General features: G+C 43.5%; 1 protein-coding gene across 4 annotated transcripts in view; it reads right to left on the reverse strand.

The window, feature by feature from the left end:
• LOC126248238 (transcription factor 12) overlaps window positions 1–22,622 on the reverse strand; it is a 762,281-nt gene that overhangs the window by 682,804 nt on the left and 56,855 nt on the right. For all 4 annotated transcript variants that reach the window (XM_049949075.1, XM_049949076.1, XM_049949077.1 and 1 more), the window contains exon 2: window positions 4,436–4,482. In XM_049949075.1, the coding sequence (XP_049805032.1) occupies window positions 4,436–4,482 (47 nt within the window). The remainder of the gene's footprint in view (window positions 1–4,435; window positions 4,483–22,622) is intronic.

The following is a 22,622-nucleotide window of genomic DNA, read 5'->3' on the forward strand; positions in this document are numbered from 1 at the left end:
CTTTTTTTTATAAACAACCTCCGCAATTCTCGACGTCCCTGTCCATCGGTACATGTGTCTGGTCTTGGTATAGCTACAGTTGTTCCTTCACATTTCCACTTCACAATCACATCAACGGCCGAGTTCGGCAGCTTTAGAATGTATGAAATGTCCTGTTATTCAAATCACAATCAGTGACTAATCCACTTTCGAAAAGTCATCTGTTCTCCTGATCGATTCATTCTGCTGTTACTGCTTCTACATTTACCATTTACAATACAATACTCCCCCCCCCCCCCCCCCCCCGACTCTTTTGGTACCGGCAAGACCGCCTCTCATGGCATATGTTGTTGTGGTTCAAATGGCTCTGAGCACTATGGGACTCAACTGCTGTGGTCATAAGTCCCCTAGAACTTAGAACTACTTAAACCTAACTAACCTAAGGACATCACACACATCCATGATCGAGGCAGGATTCGAAACTGCGACCGTAGCGGTCGTGCGGTTCCAGACTATAGCGCCTTTAACCGCTCGGCCACTCCGGCCGGCTATGTTGTTGTGGTCTTCAGTCCTCAGACTGGTTTCATGCAGCTCTCCATGCTACTCTATCCTCTCCAAGCTTCTTCATCTCCCAGTACCTACTGCAGCCTACATCCTTCTGAATCTGCTTAGTGTATTCATCTCTTGGTCTCCCTCTACGATTATTACCCTCCACGATGCCCTCCAGTACTAAATTTGTGATCCCTTGATGCCTCAGAACATGTCCTACCAACCGATCCCTTCTTCTAGTCAAGTTGTGCCACAAGCTCCCCTTCTCCCCAATTCTATTCAATACCTCCTCATTAGTAACGTGATATACCCATCTAATCTTCAACATTCTTCTGTAGCACCACATTTCGAAAGCTTCTATTCTCTTCTTGTCTAAACTATTTATCGTCCATGTTTCACTTCCATACATGGCTACACTCCATACAAATACTTTCAGAAACGACTTCCTGACATTTAAATCTATACTCGATGTTAACAAATTTTTCTTCTTCAGAAACGCTTTCCTTGCCATTGCCAGTCTACATTTTATATCTTCTCTACTTCGACCATCATCAGTTATTTTGCTCCCCAAATAGCAAAACTCCTTCACTACTTTAAGTGTCTCATTTCCTAATCTAATTCCCTCAACATCACCCGACTTAATTCGACTACATTCCATTATCCTCGTTTTGCTTTTGTTGATGTTCATCTTATACCTTCCTTTCAAGACACTGTCCATTCCGTTCAGCTGCTCTTCCAAGTCCTTTGCTGTCTGTGATAGAATTACAATGTCATCGGCAGACCTCAAAGTTTTTATTTCTTCTCCATGGATTTTAATACCTACTCCGAACTTTTCTTTTGTTTCCCTTATTGCTTGCTCAATATACAGATAGAATAACACTGGGGATAGGCGACAACCCTGTCTCACTCCCTTCCCAACCACTGCTTCCCTTTCATGCCCCTCGACTCTTATAACTGCCATCTGCTTTCTGTACAAATTGTAAATAGCCTTTCACTCCCTGTATTTTACCCCTGCCACCTTCAGAATTTGAAAGAGAGTATTCCAATCAACTTGTCGAAAGCTTTCTCTAAGTCTACAAATGCTAGAAACGTAGGTTTGCCTTTCCTTAATCTTTCTTCTGAGATAAGTCGTAGGGTCAGTATTGCCTCACGTGTTCCAACATTTCTACGGAATCCAAACTGATCTTCCCCGAGGTCGGCTTCTATCAGTTTTTCCATTCGTCTGTAAAGAATTCGCGTTAGTATTTTACAGATGTGACTTAATAAACTGATAGTCCGGTAATTTTCACATCTGTCAACACCTGCTTTCTTTGGGATTGGAATTATTATATTCTTCTTGAAGACTGGTGATATTTCGCCTGTCTCATACATCTTGGTAGAGTTTTGTCAGGACTGGCTCTCCCAAGGCTGTCAGTAGTTCTAACGGAATGTTGCCTACTCCGGGGGCCTTGTTTCGACTCAGGTCTTTCAGTGCTCTGTCGAACTCTTCACGCAGTATCATATCTCCCTTTTAATTTTCATCTACATCCTCTTCCATTTCCATAATATTGTCCTCAAAAACATCGCCCTTGTATAGACCCTCTATATACTCCTTCCACATTTCTGCTTTCCCTTCTTTGCTTGGAACTGGGTTTCCATCAAAGCTCTTGATATTCATGTAAGTGGTTCTCCTTTCTCCAAAGGTCTCTCTAATTTTCCTGTAGGCAGTATCTATCTTACCCCTAATGAGATAAGCCTCTACATCCTTACATTTGTCCTCTAGCCATCCCTACTTAGCCATTTTGCACTTCCTGTCGATCTCATTTTTGAGACGTTTGTATTCCTTTGTGCCTGCTTCACTTACTGCATTTTTATATTTTCTCCTTTCATCAATTAAATTCAATATTTCTTCTGTTACTCAAGGGTTTCTACTAGCCCTCGTCTTTTTACCTATTTGATCCTCTGCTGCCTTCACTATTTCATCCCTCAGAACTACCCATTCTTCTTCTACTGTATTTCTTTCCCCCATTCCTGTCAATTGTTCCCTTATGCTCTCCCTAAAACTCTGTACTACCTCTGGTTCTTTCAGTTTATCCAGGTCCCATCTCCTTAAATTCCCACCTTTTTGCAGTTCCTTCAGTTTTAATCTACAGGTCATAACCAATAGATTGTGGTCAGAGTCCACATCTGCCCCTGGAAATGTCTTACAATTTAAAACCTGGTTCCTAAATCTCTGTCTTACCATTATATAATCTATCTGAAATCTGTCAGTATCTCCAGGCTTTTTCCATGTATACAACCTTCTTTCATGATTCTTGAACCAAGTGTTAGCTATGATTAAGTTATGCTCTGTGAAAAATTCTACCAGGCGGCTTCCTCTTTCATTTCTTAGCCCCAATCCATATTCACCTACTATGTTTCCTTCTCTCCCTTTTCCTACTCTCGAATTCCAGTCACCCATGACTATTAAATTTTCGTCTCCCTTCACTACCTGAATAATTTCTTTTACCTCCTCATACATTTCATCAATTTCTTCGTCATCTGCCGAGCTAGTTGGCATATAAACTGGCATATAGTCGTCAATTATTCCGCATTACAAAGGGGCGTTTGGATACTTTTCATCATATAACTTGAGTAGCGCCTACAGGCAATAAGAGAATCGTTCACAAGACTTTTTCTAAGTATAAGGCGCAGTCAGAGGGAAAAAAACATGAAGTGATTATTATTTCAAAAGTAATCGCCGTAACTGTTAATACCTTTATCACACTGTGAGACAGGACTGAAGATGCCATCATGGAAAAATATTTTCCGTTGCCTGCAGAATCATGATACTATCCCAAAGCATATCTACAGCTTCGATCGTCTTTCTTCAGGGCTCCAAAAATACGGAAATCGCACGGGGAGAGATCACCACTTTATAGAGGATGTGTAAGGGCTTCCCAGAGAATCTTCTGCAGCACATTTGAAAATATGTGGCACCGCCCAAACGTTGCCACGGTCGATTCGAGTACGCTGCGGAAGTGTCGCTGAGAAGTCGTTACACATCCAACATTCAGTCTCCGATTTCTCCCCACGTGATTTCCATATTTTTGCAGTCCTGGAGGAAGACATTTATGGCCATCGATTTTCTTCGGATGAAAACGCACACGCCTGGATACAATCACCGTTCCGTAGGCAACCGCAAACGTTTTTTTTTTTTTTTTTTTTTCCGGAAAGGCACTGGCTTTCTTGTCTCACAGTGGTATATATTTTTTAAAAGTTGGGGCAATTACTATAGAAAAAAATAAAAAGTTTACTTGTAATTTTCGATCTGTCTCGTTTTCATTCGACTGTCCTTTATATTTTCAGTTCATAAGAAATTATTGACCGATGTTGCTCAGTTATGAGACAATTGTTGAGAGGGCGTAAGAAAACATGACCTTGCAACTGAGCAGGTCTGTTCAGAAACATCTTCCATAAGAACTGCGTAATTGTTGAACTCTAAACGTGGTGGTGGTGGTGATTCCCAGATATCATTAATGACACAACACACGCAAATTCAACAGGAGCTGAAGTATGAGAATCGTGAGGACTTTTTGAGGAACTATCTAGGCATTCACTGAAAATTCAGACAGAGGAAACACAATGCACCATATGTGCGGGAGTCGCAGACCAGAATACCGTCACCGATTCACTTCGCTCTGTCACGTACTTGTCACACGGTCGGCTGAAAACGAACAGCATGCTAATAGTTTCAAGAAAATAATTTGAAAGATAATTTGCGCGAAGCAATAGTTTTTGTGCGGAACTGATAATATTTGTACGTTTATTATGTGCTGAGTTCGTTTAAAAATCACGAAATGAAAGTTAAAGTGGAAGAGGGTACAGACAGACTTACAATGCAAGGAAAGAGTCTGACGCCCTTGTAGATATATTCGTGACTACTCACCATGCCATTGTCCATCGTGCCATAAGGAGACTGGAAACCGGGCTTTTCTGAAACAACAAGGAGTTGCGTGAACACACTTTGAAAACACATACGACGATAGAACGAAACGACACGCTAGTATTAGAAATAGTTTGGATACATGCACTCAGCTTCTGTCTTACGCCATTACCCCACCTATACGTCATATATACGCAAGACGATCTTGTTAAGTACGAAACCACAAAAATTATGACAAAGATATTCAACCACATTCTTGCGTCAAGCGTGCTTGAATTCCGATTCATGCTCTTGGAGGGCTTTCTGCGACATGTCTGGCACGCGAAACTGAAAAGGTTATGGAGGACATAGTTATCAAATTATATTCTCATTTGAAAGAATGCGACAACAACATGGAGCGAAGATATCCACATTATTCGAATTGTCATCCCCTTCACGTTGAGACGATATAACGAAGCTTCCCTAAACAGATTCATAAGAGAAGACAGACATAGAAACCATCTGTCAAAGAAAGAATACACCATCAAATTTTATTTTTGTTCTTGCTCAGCTATGTAGCCGAGACTAAGTCGTTAAATAGTAATTCCAATCGTGGTCTCATTCATTCCACTCACTACATTTGCATTACACGTGGGTTCTAAATATCTCCAATCTGACCTTTAAAAATAGCACCAATTTCGTTTACTCGCCAGTGACAAACTCGCTATCTGTAGCATTTTATTGGTGGTGGACGTGTAAAAAGCTCACTATGTTCCTGGGTACAGCTCAGAGATAAACTTCACTAAAGATACGATTTCTCCAACATCAATGGGCGGCGTTAACAGAAGCATAAAAGAAAAGGACAATTACGATTTTAACGTCCTGGCGACAACGACGTTATTTGAGACGGAGCAGAAGCTCGTATCAGACGAGGGTGAGCAAAGAAACCGCCCGTGTTCTTTTCGAAGGATTAATCTCATTGAATTAAGGAAACTACAGGAAATCTGTATCTGGATTGCTGGACGGGGATTTGAACCGTGCACCTAATGCAAATACACTCTTTTAACCGTAGCGTCGCCTCAGTGCAAGGGGGATGAAGCTTGAGAGAAAGGAAAACAGACAGTAGCTCTTAGGAATTCATACGCGAAAGATGCAGAGGTGGGCTGAACAAAAGGGTAGATAAGATACGTATGTGAACATTTACGTGCACGGGATACAATATCGGTGTCTGAAGAAAGTCTGTAAGATGGAGGAGTGAAACGATTTTTGGTAAACTGAAAGATGAATGTAGCATATCAAGCACTGAAAAGAGGAAAAATACCTCCAACATAATCTGTAGGCACTCGACAGCTATATGAAAGAAGACAGGAAGAAAGGCTGGGTACTTTTACAAATTATGGAAACGAAATTTTTTTCCATGCGTACATGAACTACTACTAAGCGAGTCATCCCACCAATGCCTCGGATGAAGAAACGAATGAAGGTTAGAATTTAACATTCCATAGAGGACGAGTTCATCAGTGACTGGGCACAAGTTCCGGATTGAGATGTCTGGGAGACGAAACCAGCCATGGCCCTTTAGATGAAAACATCCAGCACCGGCTCCGATCCAGAAAAATCTACTCGAGCTACGCAGACAAGGTTTGCAACCGCTCTTCACATTAACAAAACAATGTCTTAAGCACTGCGTAATCTCAATCATGGTTTTATATTTGTCGCATATAATGGAATGCCAAACGAGGAGGGCACAAAAGAAGGTTTAAAAGTGAGAGCACTCTCTGTTAGACGATCTAAAGACTGCTAAGATTAACGAATATTGGTGCTGAAAGAGCCCGCATCTCGTGGTCGTGCGGTAGCGTTCTCGCTTCCCACGCCCGGGTTCCCGGGTTCGATTCCCGGCGGGGTCAGGGATTTTCTCTGCCTCGTGATGGCTGGGTGTTGTGTGCTGTCCTTAGGTTAGTTAGGTTTAAGTAGTTCTAAGTTCTAGGGGACTTATGACCACAGCAGTTGAGTCCCATAGTGCTCAGAGCCATTTGAACCATTTTTGGTGCTGAAAGGCAGCTGTACTGCAAACACTCTACATGGTATCCACGGAGGAATGGTCAATATTAAGGGATATGGTAAGAAATATCATTCAAATAAAGAAGTCTAGTGAGCATGGGCTCTAAAATTCTAAAATACATACCTAAAGAGCTATGAGCACATGTTTAGTAGAAAAAAGTAGCGAAGGCGAACAAGTGCTCTTAAGGTACGCACTTTACGGGCCATGTTTACTGGGTATTCGTTCTTGTTTTGGTCCACATTACCATCTCCCAAATTATGGAAAGGCAAGAGCTTGCTATATACGAGATTTGTTTCATAGTATCAAAGATGAAGTGTTCATACAGTAGCTGTTAAGGTATGGACCTTTGAGCCCATGTTTACACGAATTTTTTGTTTCTAAAGTTCGTTCCTGTAATATCCCTGAGTATTCACCATGCCTCCCGGGACAACCTATATACGGTCGTAGCATCCTACATAGCTCCTGTTACATTCTGCATTTCCATTAGTTTCACTCTTGAGAATAACTTTATGGAAGATTGCTTGAACACAGATTTGTCACCAGAGATTGAAAAACAACACTGTCGCACCCACCAACATAAAAAGCCAAGTGAATTGCTGCATCGAAATACTATCAAACAACAATACTACGAGGGCAGTTCAATAAGTAATGCAACACATTTTTTTTTTCTGAAACAGGGGTTGTTTTATTCAGCATTGAAATACACCAGGTTATTCCCCAAGGCTTAATCAGATTCAGTAGTTAGTCTTAACCTCTGCTTTAATTGCTGTATTTCTGCTTCTACACCTACCTGCATTATTATCTTTGGTTATAATATTTGAGCTGTGATCGGCTCAGATAGATCCCGTTGTATCAAAGTAATCGATCTCGTCGTGCCAAAGATCTTTGGGTATCGTGCCTTGTGAGCATTGTCTCTAACCGCAGGAGACCAGAGCGGCCGAGCCTACGAGAGAAGTGAGCCTTTATCCTGGAGGAGACTCTAGTCAGTACGGCTAGACGGCAATGCATGCGCAACCTGTGACCGTTGCTAGTGGGTCTCTACAATGTTTGTTTTCCGCTAAACATGTCCCTGATCGTTTTGGAGTCGATTCATTGCCGGCATAAGGACCATGTTAAAGGTCAGAACGACTGCACGCCGGTCGTTGTTACTGGTGAGGATTTGCGTTTGAAAACAATGAATACTGTATTCCCTGATATCTAGTCGGCTCCTGGTCGTGCTCCGATTATAGCCACACGCCGATTGCGGTTTCAGTTAATTGATCTGCTCCTTCTCTGTGACTGTTGGCATTATTGTTTAATCCGAAACAAACTTAAGCAACGCTTGTCTACGCTCAGTTAAGTTTTCTGGTCATGGTCTGTTGTCCGTTGAAGTCCCTTTTTAAAATTTCGCTCCATCCTTCATCGAACTGTAATAATTGCAATGATCCATCTAAAGTTATTACCAATGGATCTCAGTTGTTAAATCATGCTGAACTTGATTGCACACTTACCATAGTAATTGGGGTGTTCTGGTGTCAAGAAACGTTATCACCGTTGTTAATAAGTGTCACTCTGCTATGTTCTGTACTGTTTCACCGGCTCGTGTGATCCATTCGTATCCGTTCTGTCGCGAGTGATTTGCCTACAGTTATTTTCACTTGAAAAGATACACCACTCGCAGAATTTCCATGTTGTACGAGGGCAATTCAATAAGTAATGCAACACATTTTTTTTTCTGAAACAGGGGTTGTTTTATTCAGCATTGAAATACACCAGGTTATTCCCCAATCTTTTAGCTACACAACACTATTTTTCAACGTAATCTCCATTCAATGCTACGGCCTTACGCCACCTTGAAATGAGGGCCTGTATGCCTGCACGGTACCATTCCACTGGTCAATGTCGGAGCCAACGTCGTACTGCATCAATAACTTCTTCATCATCCGCGTAGTGCGTCCCACGGATTGCGTCCTTCATTGGGCCAAACATATGGAAATCCGACGGTGCGATATCGGGGCTGTAGGGTACATGAGGAAGAACAGTCCACTGAAGTTTTGTGAGCTCCTCTCGGGTGCGAAGACTTGTGTGAGCTCTTGCGTTGTCATGAAGAAGGAGAAGTTCGTTCTGATTTTTGTGCCTACGAACACGCTGAAGTCGTTTCTTCAATTTCTGAAGAGTAGCACAATACACTTCAGAGTTGATCGTTTGACCATGGGAAGGACATCGAACAGAATAGCCCCTTCAGCGTCCCAGAAGGCTGTAACCATGACTTTACCGGCTGAGGGTATGGCTTTAAACTTTTTCTTGGTAGGGGAATGGGTGTGGCGCCACTCCATTGATTGCCGTTTTGTTTCAGGTTCGAAGCGATGAACCCATGTTTCATCGCCTGTAACAATCTTTGACAAGAAATTGTCACCCTCAGCCACATGACGAGCAAGCAATTCCGCACAGATGGTTCTCCTTTGCTCTTTATGGTGTTCGGTTAGACAACGAGGGACCCAGCGGGAACAAACCTTTGAATATCCCAACTGGTGAACAATTGTGACAGCACTACCAACAGAGATGTCAAGTTGAGCACTGAGTTGCTTGATGGTGATCCGTCGATCATCTCGAACGAGTGTGTTCGCACGCTCCGCCATTGCAGGAGTCACAGCTGTGCACGGCCGGCCCGCACGCGGGAGATCAGACAGTCTTGCTTGACCTTGCGGCGATGATGACACACGCTTTGCCCAACGACTCACCGTGCTTTTGTTCACTGCCAGATCACCGTAGACATTCTGCAAGCGCCTATGAATATCTGAGATGCCCTGGTTTTCCGCCAAAAGTAACTCGATCACTGCCCGTTGTTTGCAACGCACATCCGTTACAGACGCCATTTTAACAGCTCCGTACAGCGCTGCCACCTGTCGGAAGTCAATGAAACTATACGAGACGAAGCGGGAATGTTTGAAAATATTCCACAAGAAATTTCCGGTTTTTTCAACCAAAATTGGCCGAGAAAAAAAATGTGTTGCATTACTTATTGAACTGCCCTCGTATTTAGAGCAACATTATGTGTTCAGACATACTAACCAACCTGAAACTTCACCTTCTCCACGACATTAGCATGGATTCCGAAACCACCTAAAACTCTAAACTAAACTCGCACTCTGAGTCATGGTTAGGGATATGTAGACTGTTTCTAGACTTTCAGAAAGTTCTCTCTTCAGAACCACATCGATACCTACCAAAGAAACTTCGCCATGCATACGACTAGACTGTAAACTTCATAACAGACAGGAAACAGTAAGCACCATGTATTCCTGGGTTGGGTTGTTTGGGTAGGGGGGTGGGGGGGTGGGGGGGTGGGGGGAGGGGGTGAGGGGGGGGGAGGGAGGAGGAGACCACACAGCTAGGTCATCGGCCCATCGGATTAGCGAAGGATGGGGAAGGAAGTCGGCCGTGCCCTTTCAAAGGAACCATCCCGGCATTTTCCTGCTGGAGTGATTTAACGAAATCACGGAAACCTAAATCAGGATAGCCGGACGCGGGATTGAACCGTCGTCCTCCCGAATGCGAGTCCAGTGTGCTAACCACTGCGCCACCTCGCTCGGTCATGTATTCCTGGATAAAGTCTTCCACAAAGTAATAATTTAAGATGTATTCCTGGGATATGTATTGTGTTATTTCCGTTCCGTTGTAGATTAATTTCTTTTATTAGTTGAAATGCTAGAGTGAGTTTTTGCATATGGCGCTGTTACCTACTAAGAAGTATTAACGATTCACAATTTTCGTAATAGCAACCACGTGCGAAGACTAGCAACTACCTCCGAATGCAGAGAACTTTAAAGTTGTTCCTTAGCGAAATGTAAAAACTTAGCGGCATTTTACAACATGATCAATGACATACAAATGGAGTCAGTCATGTCACACAATTCCTTGGAGAAACGTGTATTATGTGAAAGTGAACGATCAAGTAAGTTCAGGTGCGAATGGCAGGGTCCATTCATCAGTGGGACTAAGAGAAACGGCAGCTTTCCCACGAACGAGGTTGTTAACTAATCACACAAGTAGTTCCTACTAGAATACTGCTCAAGTGTGTGGGATAAACATCAGGTCAAACGAACAGGGCCATTGTGTGTATGCTAATAACAATAAGAATGGACACAGACTTATCCGACTGGCGAGTGTGTGTAACAAAGACGCTGAAAAAATTTAATCAGGAGACAATCGAAGAATGCGTATTCAGAAAAGTTCAAGAAGTTTTCCGGGCGTAATGTAGCAATATTTCTCAGTCTCATGAGCAACTTTCCCAAATGCGAAGTACCAAGTTAGAACAGAGTATTTCGCACAGAGCTACGGTCGCAGGTTCGAATCCTGCCTCGGGCATGGATGTGTGTGATGTCCTTAGGTTAGTTAGGTTTAGGTAGTTCTAAGTTCTAGGGGACTGATGACCTAAGATGTTAAGTCTCATAGTGCTCACAGCCATTTCGCACAGAAGCACACAAGTAATCATACTTCTCACACTCCATCCGTGAATAGGACGCGAGAGAAAAATATCTCGATAACAGAGAGAAAGCAAAGAAACTGTCCCTAAATCTAAGGATACAGTCAACTGATTTACCATAGGAGAACAAGCGATTTTGGGCATGGATGTGTGTGATGTCCTTAGGTTAGTTAGGTTTAAGTAGTTCTAAGTTCTAGGGGACTGATGACCTCAGGTGTTAAGTCCCATAGTGCTGAGAGCCATTTCAACCATTTGAACAAGCGATTTTGAACACTGAGGCATGGTGCAGTTTGGGATTTTTTAAAATTAACAAATCATCGCAAGAAGTGAAGACGCGATAGGTGATAGCTGAAAATCCTAGGATAGAACGACAGTGCCCTTGGAAATGAGAAAAACGTAGATTTACGTGAAGAGAGAGATTTGGTATATGCCCCGTCCTAATGTGTGTTCAGAGCGTTATCAACGGTGTTAGCCGGGCAGGTAAAACATGGTCGAGTAAAGAACAACTATGGCTGAACGTACTGTCGGCAACGAGGTAACTACAGACGAAGTACTGGCTTACTTGAATAATGTTGGGAATCTGAACTTCCCCTAAGTGGTTCAGGGAAGTTACGGAATATCTGAATGCAGTTTGTCGCACGGATATTTGAATCCACCTTGTTGTGCATAAAAGTAAATGCGTTAACTTCAGCGCCAGATTTCCCTATGCAAAGGCGACAATGGAAGAAGACAGGAACATAATACTGTACTAGCAAGCCCAATATAATTTATCGGGCATCAACTTAGCGTAAAATGGAAGAAGAAACAATACAACGGTGACAGCTATAGAAATATGAAGTACAATTTCGTGTCAAGGGAGATGCCGAAATAGTTATTGTACATCATCAGAAGAGGGCACTAGGGAGTAAGCAATAAATGAACGATTCTTTCCAGATGCTACAAATTTATTATTATTTACTTACTAAATTCCTCTCAGTGGTTACCATGTAAAATTCTCAAAACGTCCCATTATTAACACTGCACTGATGTAGACTCGTGACAAACAAGTTATCTCAACCTTAAAAACACTTCATTGCACGAGGAAGCGTCTCACACGTAAAACTTTCTCATCAACTACATGCAGTGCACATTATGAGCTCCACACTGTCAAATGACAACATACAGCATTGTCTCTAGTAGAATCCATGTCGTGCAAGTTTTCACGGGCAAGGAATAATATTTCCTTCGGGACTGTCCTATCCAGCACTCTAGATTCTCGCTACAATCGCATCAGCTGCATTTTACGGCACACACACACACACACACACACACACACACACACATACCACAGAGAGATACGTCATGTGCGCGAGCGTGTAGCTGACCACACCAAGCTCTCCAAGAACCGGCTCACAGGTCGTTCGGCGTTGCTTTCTTTTTTCCACCACCTTTACCTACTATCAAGTATCTCGTTAACCAGCTGAGTTTCACGCAGAAATCAGCGCGACCTTACCAGTGTTCGGCTGTCAGTTTCTGACGGCTTTTATTGGATTTTTTCCCGGTGGCGATGCAGGTGGAATTATTTTCCGAGGTAGCATGCTGGCAAGAAGGCCCTTCATGTCTGTCTCGGCCAAGCTAACATAGATGCCAGGTGGTAAGCGCAGCTGTTCCACAGACGTGGGAACTCGAAGCCAGCTACTATGCCTAATCATGCGGCAAAGAACGGCTTCATTTCACCGGACGTGAAAACACCGCCCTCACTTGTTTCTAGGTACTAAAAACACCAGACGAGACTGTTCGTGTATCAAAAAAACGGCTAAGAAATTCATCAGCAACGGCGAATTCGCAAGGACTAATAAAATGGATATCCAACTTCGTGTATAGTGCTCAAAGGTCCGTCAAAGGCAACGTAATTCTTGATAGAAATTACATTACTCCAGACAAGGGCACTGTATTTATTAAGAACGTAAAAATCACGAAACACACGGTTTGAATGAAATTCCAAAATGGATCCTATCAAATACGAGGAGAATATGTTAAGACTGCAAGACGTGTCTGTAGCGAAGAGTCCTCCTTTCTCTCGCAAAACAGCAGACGATTTCCGTCGGAAAAATATTTAGTAATGGAAGTTATCTGGTTAAATATCCTTACAATCATTAGGTCCCCCTCTTCCGTCTCGCTTTCTGCAAGTGTTTTCATGTCTATTATCACCGACGTTATAGGCCGTATTTATGTTAAGTCATATCTAGTATCGCATATTCTTTACATCTACTGTTCGCGGTGCGGTTAGTTTATGCACATTTCCTAACATACGTTCTATTTCGTCGTCGGTGGAACTACTTCAGTAACGCCATAATCAAAGCAACATGAAATAAAACACGTCTGTCACGGTGGTTGCTGCTGCTTCAAGCATCACAGCAGCCTTTCTTTCAACCTCATAGAGTCCGCAAGTTCTTGCCACGTTCTCCATTTTTCGATGTTACGTCAACTTTTACCAATAACCGTTTAACACCTACAATAACGGTGGCAGGAAGATCTTCATCAGCAAGATTACTATGTCTTAGTTGTTAGAAATCAGCCCAATTTTATTATGGCAGAAATTTTTTGTCGAAGTTTCCTACAGAGGTAATGAAACGGAAAGGAGAATGGGAAATGTATGTATAGACAGAAACAATACATTTCCTGTAGTTATCCGCTAGGGCTAGGCATTGTGCTCCGTACTACACAGCAGCAGCCGCCCGGCTTCCAACCCCAGGAAACTGGACCCCTGCAGATGGCCAGCGTCAAGACGCTGTGTGGGTCTTGCGACAAACTTCTCGTCCCCGACGCTGGGCCATCGCCAACAGCTGCTATGTCACTTCCACGACAGTGGCAAGAACCGAGTTCACAGGAACCTGACACTGTCACTGCAACGCAATTCACGACGCGTAAACTACCCCTCCTTTACCGTTTAGAAATCGTTAAACATCTTAACTCGGTGGAGGGAGAAACTACGTCACCTCTAATGAACAGACTGTCATATTCCTCTCGTTATCATTATATTAATGTTACAAAACTTCTAGAAGTCAGAAACTAAAAGTCAGTCCTCAACCACCGCACCAACAGCAATACAGGGCTGTAGACCTTATTTAATATAGGAAACAATGCATCGCTGGTTCATCTGTGATTATTACGATCTAAATTACTGTAACGCTTTCAATTCGCTGATATTAAGCTACTGGGCAGAGCGTGACATTTCATCCAATCTAATTTGGGAGGAGTGGGCTTCTAAACTCCCATCGGGTGGTATTTCCGAAAATCACGTATGAGCAATGGCACAATGCTTCCTTCAACATGGCTACTGTAGATTCCTCTTTTCCCTCCCAAAATTATTTTTACTCTGATAATCTTGACACCGCCCACGGCCTTGCCGCAGTGGTAACACCGGTTCCCTTCAGATCACCAAATTTAAGCGCTGTCGGGCTGGGCTAGCACTTGGATGGGTGACCATCCGGTCTGCTGAGCGCGGTTGGCAAGCGCGGTGCACTCAGCCCTTGTGAGGCAAACTGAACTTGACTCAGAAGTAGCGGCTCCGGTCTGGTTAACTGAATATGGCCGGGTGAACGTTGTGCTGACCAGATGCCCCTCCACATCCGCATCCAGTGACGCCTGTGGGCTGTGGATGACACGGCGGCCTGTCGGTACCGTCGGGCCTTCATGGTCCGTTCGGGAGGAGTTTAGTTTTAGTTTTAATCTTGACACAAAGTTAAACGAAAGAAGAACTTCAATTAAGGAGCTAACTGTACAAATCACGTCATTTGGCCTCAGACGCGTTCGTTTGTTTCTGTCATATAAATTTCATAATGAAAACTACAATCAATTTACCATAAACGTAAGTGTGTAAGAAACAAAAAATTGTCCCAGCGAGGATGATGAATGTCTCAAATGGCAGTCATGTCCGAGAAGCAAATTCTGAACACGTCAGGTCACCTAACTTCTTTAGCACACAACAAATACATTAATCTGTTAATACTTCGTGCTGAAGGATTTCACGTCATAATTTGTTTTGTGCTGTATAATACATTAATTTTTTGCGGGAATCCTAAGAAAAATGTTCTCCATCCACTAGTTTCATATATGCCTACTAACATTTCGAGTTTAGTTCAAATCTGCTGGTTCTTAGCACTGCTATATGGTCACGAACGCAGTAATTTTTGTGCAAAGAACGCCGCTTCTCGTGCGTTCCTATTTTCTGGAGGATCTGTCGTATATTCAGCACCTCTGTGGTCACATTTGCGAGCGCCATAAAAGAGATGCTGTAAACACGCATATGTCACGCTATGTTCGGAAACAAGTTCCTCTCAAAACAACTTGTATCCACTCTTCGGTATTTAAACAATACGAACGATGAAGAACGGCGGTTTATTCAAATGGGTATGCCAGCTGACTGCACACCTACTCTGCAACTCTATAGTACAGTGAGGCGCAGCGCTCCAAGATTCAACGACCGCCATACCGCAGGTCCAGAAGAGTAACAGCATTCCACCCTATCTACCCGAAATAACACGTAGAAAATTCACAACCCAGAGAAACCCCACACAACCAGTCTCGGAAACTTGATATCTCTGAGTAATAAAAGTTCTGCTCTCAGACGAAGATTTATCAAAATGATATTACGTATATCCCACCGAAGTGCGGGCAATGTTCCTTTAACCTCCTTCTATATTTATTCATCAAAATTATCTCCTTTGTATATAAAAAAAACAACTGTAACGAAGTAACCTAGTGAGACTTTTACTGTATCATCTACATTCACTTCTACATATACACCGCAAACCACCGTACGGTGACTTCCGGACGGTCCCTTGTACCACTTCTACTCATTTCCTTTTCTGTACCAATCGCAAATCGAGCAATGGAAAAACAACTTCCTATACGCCTCCGTAGGAGCCCTAATTTCACGTATCTTCCCTTTGTGGTCCTTACGCGAAATGTACGTCGGCGGCAGTACAATCGAAATGTATTCGGCTTCAAATGCCGGTTCTAAAATATTTCTCACTAGTGTTCCTCGGAAAGAACATTGTATGTCCTCCAGAGATTTCCACCCATAACTCCCACTTTAATACCTGCGTGTTGCTCGGACCTAGTGGTAACAAATCTAGCAGCCCGTCTCTGAACTTCTGCTCTGCCTGTCTTTAATCCGACCTGCTGGTGATCCCAATCACTCGAGCAGTACTCAAGAACAGGTTGCACAAGCGTCTCCTTTACAGACAAACCACACTTTCCCAAAATTCTTCCAATAAACCTAAGTCGACCATTTGCCTTCCCTACCACAATCCGTACATCCTCGTTCTATTTCATATCGCTTTGCAACGTTACACCCAGATCTTTAAACGATGTGACTGTGTCAAACAGCACACTACTAATGCGGTATTTGAACGTTATCGATTTGCTTCTCCTACACATCCGCAGTAACTTACTTTTTCTACATTTAGAGCTAGCTGTCATTCATCACACCACTAGAAATTTTGTGTAAATCATCTTGGATCCTCCTACAGTCACTCAACGGCAGACTGCTGTCCACCCTGTCCGCCAAATCATTTGTGTATTCAGAAAATAAAGCAGTCACACATCGCTGGGGCACTCCTGGCGATGCCCTTGTCTTTGATGAACACTAGCCGTCGATGACAACATACTGGGTTCTATTAGCCCTTCACCCGAAGTTCGCAGGGTATCATATGAGGAAAGCGCAAGCGGAGTTTCGCACGAGCTATGATTTATAAATCCGTGCTGATTTGTGGAAAGAAGTTTTTACGTCTCACGTAAATTTATTATATTCGAACTTAGAACATGTTCAAGAATTCCACAGCAAATCAATGTCAATTGGTCTGTAATTTTGTGGGACCGTTCTCTTACCCTTTTTACATTCAGGAGTCACCTGCGCCTTTTTCCGTTCGCTCCGGTCTCTGCGTTGGGCGAGAGATTCATGATAAATGCAAGTTAAGTAAGGGGCCAATGCTGCAGAGTACTCTTCGTAAAACCGAACTGGGATTCCATCAGAGCCTGGAAGCTTATTTGATTTCAGTTCTTTCAAGTGCTTCTTTATGCCAGGGATGCTTATTGCTATGTCATACATACGGGATTCTGTGCGATGGTCAAACGGCGGTATGTTTGCACGATTCTCCTGCGTGACTGGTTTTTCGAAGGCAAAATTTAAAACTTCGACTTTTCTCTTGCTATCTTCCACTACCACACCAGACAGGTCAACGAGTGACTGGAGAGAAGCCATAGACCTGATAAGCGATTTTACATAGGACCAGAATTTCCTCGGATTCTCGGCCAGGTCTTTTGCTTAGGTTACAGATGCAATGATCCCTCTTAACATTTGCCAGTGATCATTTGCGCGTTCTCTTTTGAACGAAGAGTGCTGTAGCCTCTGCTTCCTCAGCATCTTCCGAATTTAGCTGCTAAACCACGGCGGATCTTTTCCGTCCTTAATCCACTTACTTCTCCAGAGCACGATTTACAATCCGTTTAAGCTTTGCCCATAACTCCTCTACGTCAATCATACTGGAAATAACTGATGTTAATTCGTTGTCTAAGTGGGATGCTAAAAAGTCCTTATCTGCTCTTTCTAGCAGAAATACTCTCCAAGCTTTCATGATTCATTTATTAACTTTAATAGCTATAATTGTTATGACAAACGCCGTCGATAAAGTCAGGCCTGTTGGTAGCTACAAAGTCTAAAATTTCCATTACGTGTCGACTGTCTAACTAGCCGCTCAGGACGTGTTCCACAGTACTTCCCAAGACTGAATGACTCTACCAACTGCAATGAATCTATAGACGTCCCAGTCTATACTCGTAAGTTACAATCGACTCCAGCTATTATTGCATGATCTGGGTATTGGCGCGCTACTGACTACGGACTTTCTATGAACGACTCTAAAACCGTTACAGCAGAATCGTGTGGCTCGTAAAAAATCCAGCAATTAACTAGATTTCACCTACAACTGTTATAGGCGACCAGATAACTTCACTGCCATGCTGAATTTCGACCACAACAGGGGCAATATTTTTGTCAACTGCAATACACTGCCCCCTCCCCTGCTACGGCGAATCTGTCTTCCCGGTATACGTTCCATGACTCGCTAAATATCTCAGAGCTCTTTACTTCGGGTTTGCGCCAGCTCTCGGTGTCAAGAACAATTTAGGAGCGAGACTTTTCCTGGAGGGCAGTAAATTCGGGAACTTTGTTATGGGTATCTCGACAATTTACTGATAAAATTTTGACTGTCTAAGTGTCTTTAATCGGTCTGATTTCGCTATCTGCATATCGTCTGATGAGTGATCATCAGAGTACCCAAACTACCTTGCCTAAAAGACCCCATGCGCACTCCACAAATACTCTACTACTCGATTAGTTGCTTTCTTTGCGTGGTGCGCCCCTGACCTATGAAAGTGAGTCCTACAATTTCCCATCTGATAACGCAAGTCTAGAAATCTGCAGCCAAGATCGTCACACAGACTACGAAGCCTTTGGTTGAGACCCTCCGTTCGGCTCCAAACCAAAGGATCCCGATCAACTCTAGGAAGAACGCTGTAAATTGCGAGCTCTGCCTGCACCCGCGGCGCATGAGGCCAGCCCGCCATCACCACTTCCCCCAGGAACCTGCATGAACTGTGGATGGCCCCAAAACTCATGCGTATGGCGTCGTCGGTGCCGACATGAGCCACAATTTGTAGACGACTGCACCCTGAACCCTCGATATCCGCAAGTAAGGCCTCTTCCACATCTCGAATGAGGTCCCGGCAGAAATACCGAGTACCCCATGGTTTTTCTTCCGGCCTTAAATGCTATCTCCCTAAGGGGGACCAATAACGCGCCTAATGTTGGAGTTCCCGATAACAAGCAAACCACTGCGCACAAGTACCTGAAGGAATGGCCACCTGTTCACTAACACGGCGTGTAGGCGAAACCAGACGGCCAGTCTCTACATTGGTCCTCCGCCTTGAGCAACGAGAAATCGCTACCACCCGCCACTCACCCTGCGGTCAGGGCGGATCCATCGCGTTCGTTACGCTAGGAGGTGCCTCGGTAGCAGAGCATGTGAGCGAAATACTTCTGAATTTATGCTTAAAAAAAAACGCGAGATTAATTCTCTCAAATAGAAAAACAAGCACGAAATTTAAGAATGTACTACTAGCAAAACAAGAAAAGCTAAGTACGTAACTTGTTGCTCTGGAGATGTGTAACGTCTTAAGAGACGTCGACCGACGATTCGATTTGATTGCCATTTCCTTAAACATATGGCTTTCGTTTTTCTTGTTTTAACTGCTGTTAAAACTGCCACTAGTGTTCTGAATCTGATACTATGGAACACTGTTGCCAGAATGGAACGAAATTCGTCAACAATTTCGACAAGACGCATATATGTTAGCAAAATTAACACGTCTCAGTGCTGCAAGTATTGCAATTTAACTTCGAAATTACGTATAAGATCTGAATGACAGCTCGTCACCCCGTCTCGAAAAGCATGAAATGAGACATGAGTTGAAATGGAAGAAACTTAGTTTCAGTACAAAATCACAAACAGATACTCAGTAATTCTACACGACATTTACGCTTTACATACTGTGGCGGAATATTTGCAACTTTTCTCCTAGGTGGATGATGGCCGCTTTGAAACGTGGCTGTATTCCACTAGATAAAATGTGGTAGCGTGCTGCAATTACTGTCAAGGTCGCTGAGAAATTTAAGTTCTAGCGCAATAGCAATGTGCCGTAAATATAGGTGGCTAGCGTCTAAAATTTACGTAAGTGCTATTTAAGCTGTTTATAAAGCAGGATGCAAGATATGCGTCGAACTTTCATAACTTTTCGTGTTGACATTAAACAGTCGATGAAGCTAAGTAAACAGCTGAGTTCCAGATAATTGGTTTTCACTGACCTAAAGTGTTGAAGCACTGGCCACTCATTTGGCAAAAGTATGGTTCAAAACGTCAGTCTGACCATCACACTCTCTTTTATCCTAAACTACTGAATGTGGAATGCGGCTTTTTTTTTCCGACAATGACAGAACAAAACTTTCCCTATCCTCGTTCAGGTAGGAAAACGCTCCGTATGTAACACCCGTGTCGTTGGCGAAGTTGAAGCCTAACCTCCACAATCATCGACGCAGTGAGAAGGAGGAGGAGGAGGAGGAGGAGGAAAAGTGCATCGAGCACCGACAATATGAACTGTATACTGCGATTAAGAGGCACAACAATTCCCTGCTCCACTAGTCGTATGGTAACATCTTCGGTAAACGGTTACGTGACTGAGCATCGTGATTTTAACACTACCCTTTTGAGAACATACACTGATGGAAAAAAATCTCAACACCAAAAAAAAGTAAAGTAATTAAATTTTCGGAATACATTTGTCTAGGTAACATATTTAAGTCATTAACATTGATAGATCACAAGTTATTGCAAGCTCGAGATAAGCCATTCCAAATGTGAAACGCTCGTACATTAATATGCGGTCTAACAGCCTTAATGTTGAATACAAGCATGCAGACGTGCACGCAATATGTTGTACAGATGCCGGATCTCAGTTTGTGGAAAGGAGTTCCATGCCTGTTGCACTTGGTCATTCAATGTACAGGGACGGTTAATGCTGTTTGTGGATGACACTGGAGTTGACGTTCGATGATGTCCCATATGTGCAAGATTGGAGACATATGTGGTGATCGAGCAGGCCAAGGCAACATGTCAACACTCTATAGAGCATGCTGAGTTACGTCAGCGGCATGTGGACAAGCGTTATTCTGTTGGAAAACAGCGTTATTTTGTTGGAATGCTGTTCATGAATGGCAGCAGAACAGGTCGTGCGTGGGATAATCACGAGAGTGCGGCTGTTGTCATAAAAAATCGCACCCGAGAATATAACTCCAGGTGCAGGCCCAGCGCGTCTAGCACGAAGACAGGTTGGTTGCAGGCCCTCCTAACCAATACACGAACATCGTTGGCACCGAGGCAGAACCAGTTTTCATCAGAAAAAACAACAGACCTCCACCCTGCCCTCCAATGAGCTCTCATTTGACATCACTGAAGTCGCAAGTCGCAGTGTTTTGGGGTCAGTGAAATGCACGCTACAGAGCGTCTGGATCGGAGCTGTCCTTGTAGTAACCGATTTGTAACAGTTCGTCGGGCCAAAGTGGCGTCAACAGTTCGTCGGGTTACTGAAGCGCCAACTGCTACTAGAATTGCTGCTGTAGATGCAGTACGATGAGGCAGAGCCATACGAACCCGATGGTCTTTCCTTTTGGTAGCGCTACGTGACCGTCCGAAGTTCAATCTTCTTGCGACTGCACATTCTCGAAACCCTATTACACGATCTCGTTCATAGAGAGGTGTTGATGATGGTGTCTTTGTCGCCTGACAGGCATTCTTGACTAACATCAAGTCACTACGTCCAGTCTCAAAGGTAACTAACGCTCACGACCGTTATGGAGTGTAAAGCAAACCCGATTTGCATCTTCATAGTGGCGCTACTTGTCCGAAATCTAGACTATCATTTTTCAAATGTTGAAACACGCCTACCAACTTTAGTTTATGCCGCATAACTTGTCCTTGGTGTTGCGATTTTTTTCAGTAAGCGTAGAAAACGAAATTACGTCAAGATTCCGATGTAAATTACCTTTATGTGGCTCAGGAGTTAATGTGAAGCATAAGGTAAATAATACAAATGTTCGTGGTTAGGTTAGTAGAGTGGAAATTTTTTTCCTATCATTTTTACTATCGACAACATTTTATTTGTTCGAAAATTTCCAATTCGCAACACAGTTCGGGCTCCTAGTTAATCTGTGACTCCTCTGCCGGGAGTGGGAGTGAACTGGTTCTCACATCTCAAAAACTGAAGAGTGCGCCACATCTAATTGGATTTTGCTTAAAGCAGTGGGCGTTGAAGGAGGTGACGCTACATGAAAAGTGTTGTGCACCACGAACGAAATTACTCGCAATATTCCGAGAGCTCATGTTCCAAAACAGGTTGCGGAATATACTACTTCCTCCAATAAGCATCACTCGTAATAACAATGCCAGATTAGTGGAATTTGGACTCACAAAGACGGATATCGACAGTGCCTTTTCCGATGTACCATCCGCTAATGGAACAGGCGAAGTGGGAGGGGTAGTGCGGGATACCTTGCGGACTACCGATGTAGAAACAGGAGTCCCAGACAAAGTACCCTGGTGTCTCAGCTGGCCTACTTTTAGAATGGCGCAGTTCTAATACAGCTTTTTCCGACAATGGTGTTATCAATTCCAGACAACACTTTCCGGTCCAGATAACGAACTGATACTACAGAACAGGTGGATTACTCCGGCTTTTTTTTCGGTATCTGATTACGAGGTGCCTAGTGAACCTTGCACCGAGGTCCAGTTTTTCACAGTGCTGCAATTCAATAAACAACACAGCATTACAACAGTGTGGTAGATAGTTAAGTGTCAATTTTACGAAGCTGTTAAGGTATGTGCAGGAAGTGGACAGCTGCAGCGTAAGCTGTGGGAACGGCGCGCTGCCCGACTAGCCACCGACTCGCCTGCCTGGGATTTGACAGACGACTCTGCTCACATGCTAAGCGCAGCACTCGTTTCACAGTTCTCAGTTCTCTGACTCCGGAGCGGGAAGTACCGTTCTGAAAGGCGTCAAACTGGTTTCTTCAGGACGAGCACTTCGAA

Source organism: Schistocerca nitens, chromosome 3 (assembly GCF_023898315.1).
Source record: "Schistocerca nitens isolate TAMUIC-IGC-003100 chromosome 3, iqSchNite1.1, whole genome shotgun sequence".
NCBI classification, from domain to species: domain Eukaryota; kingdom Metazoa; phylum Arthropoda; class Insecta; order Orthoptera; family Acrididae; genus Schistocerca; species Schistocerca nitens.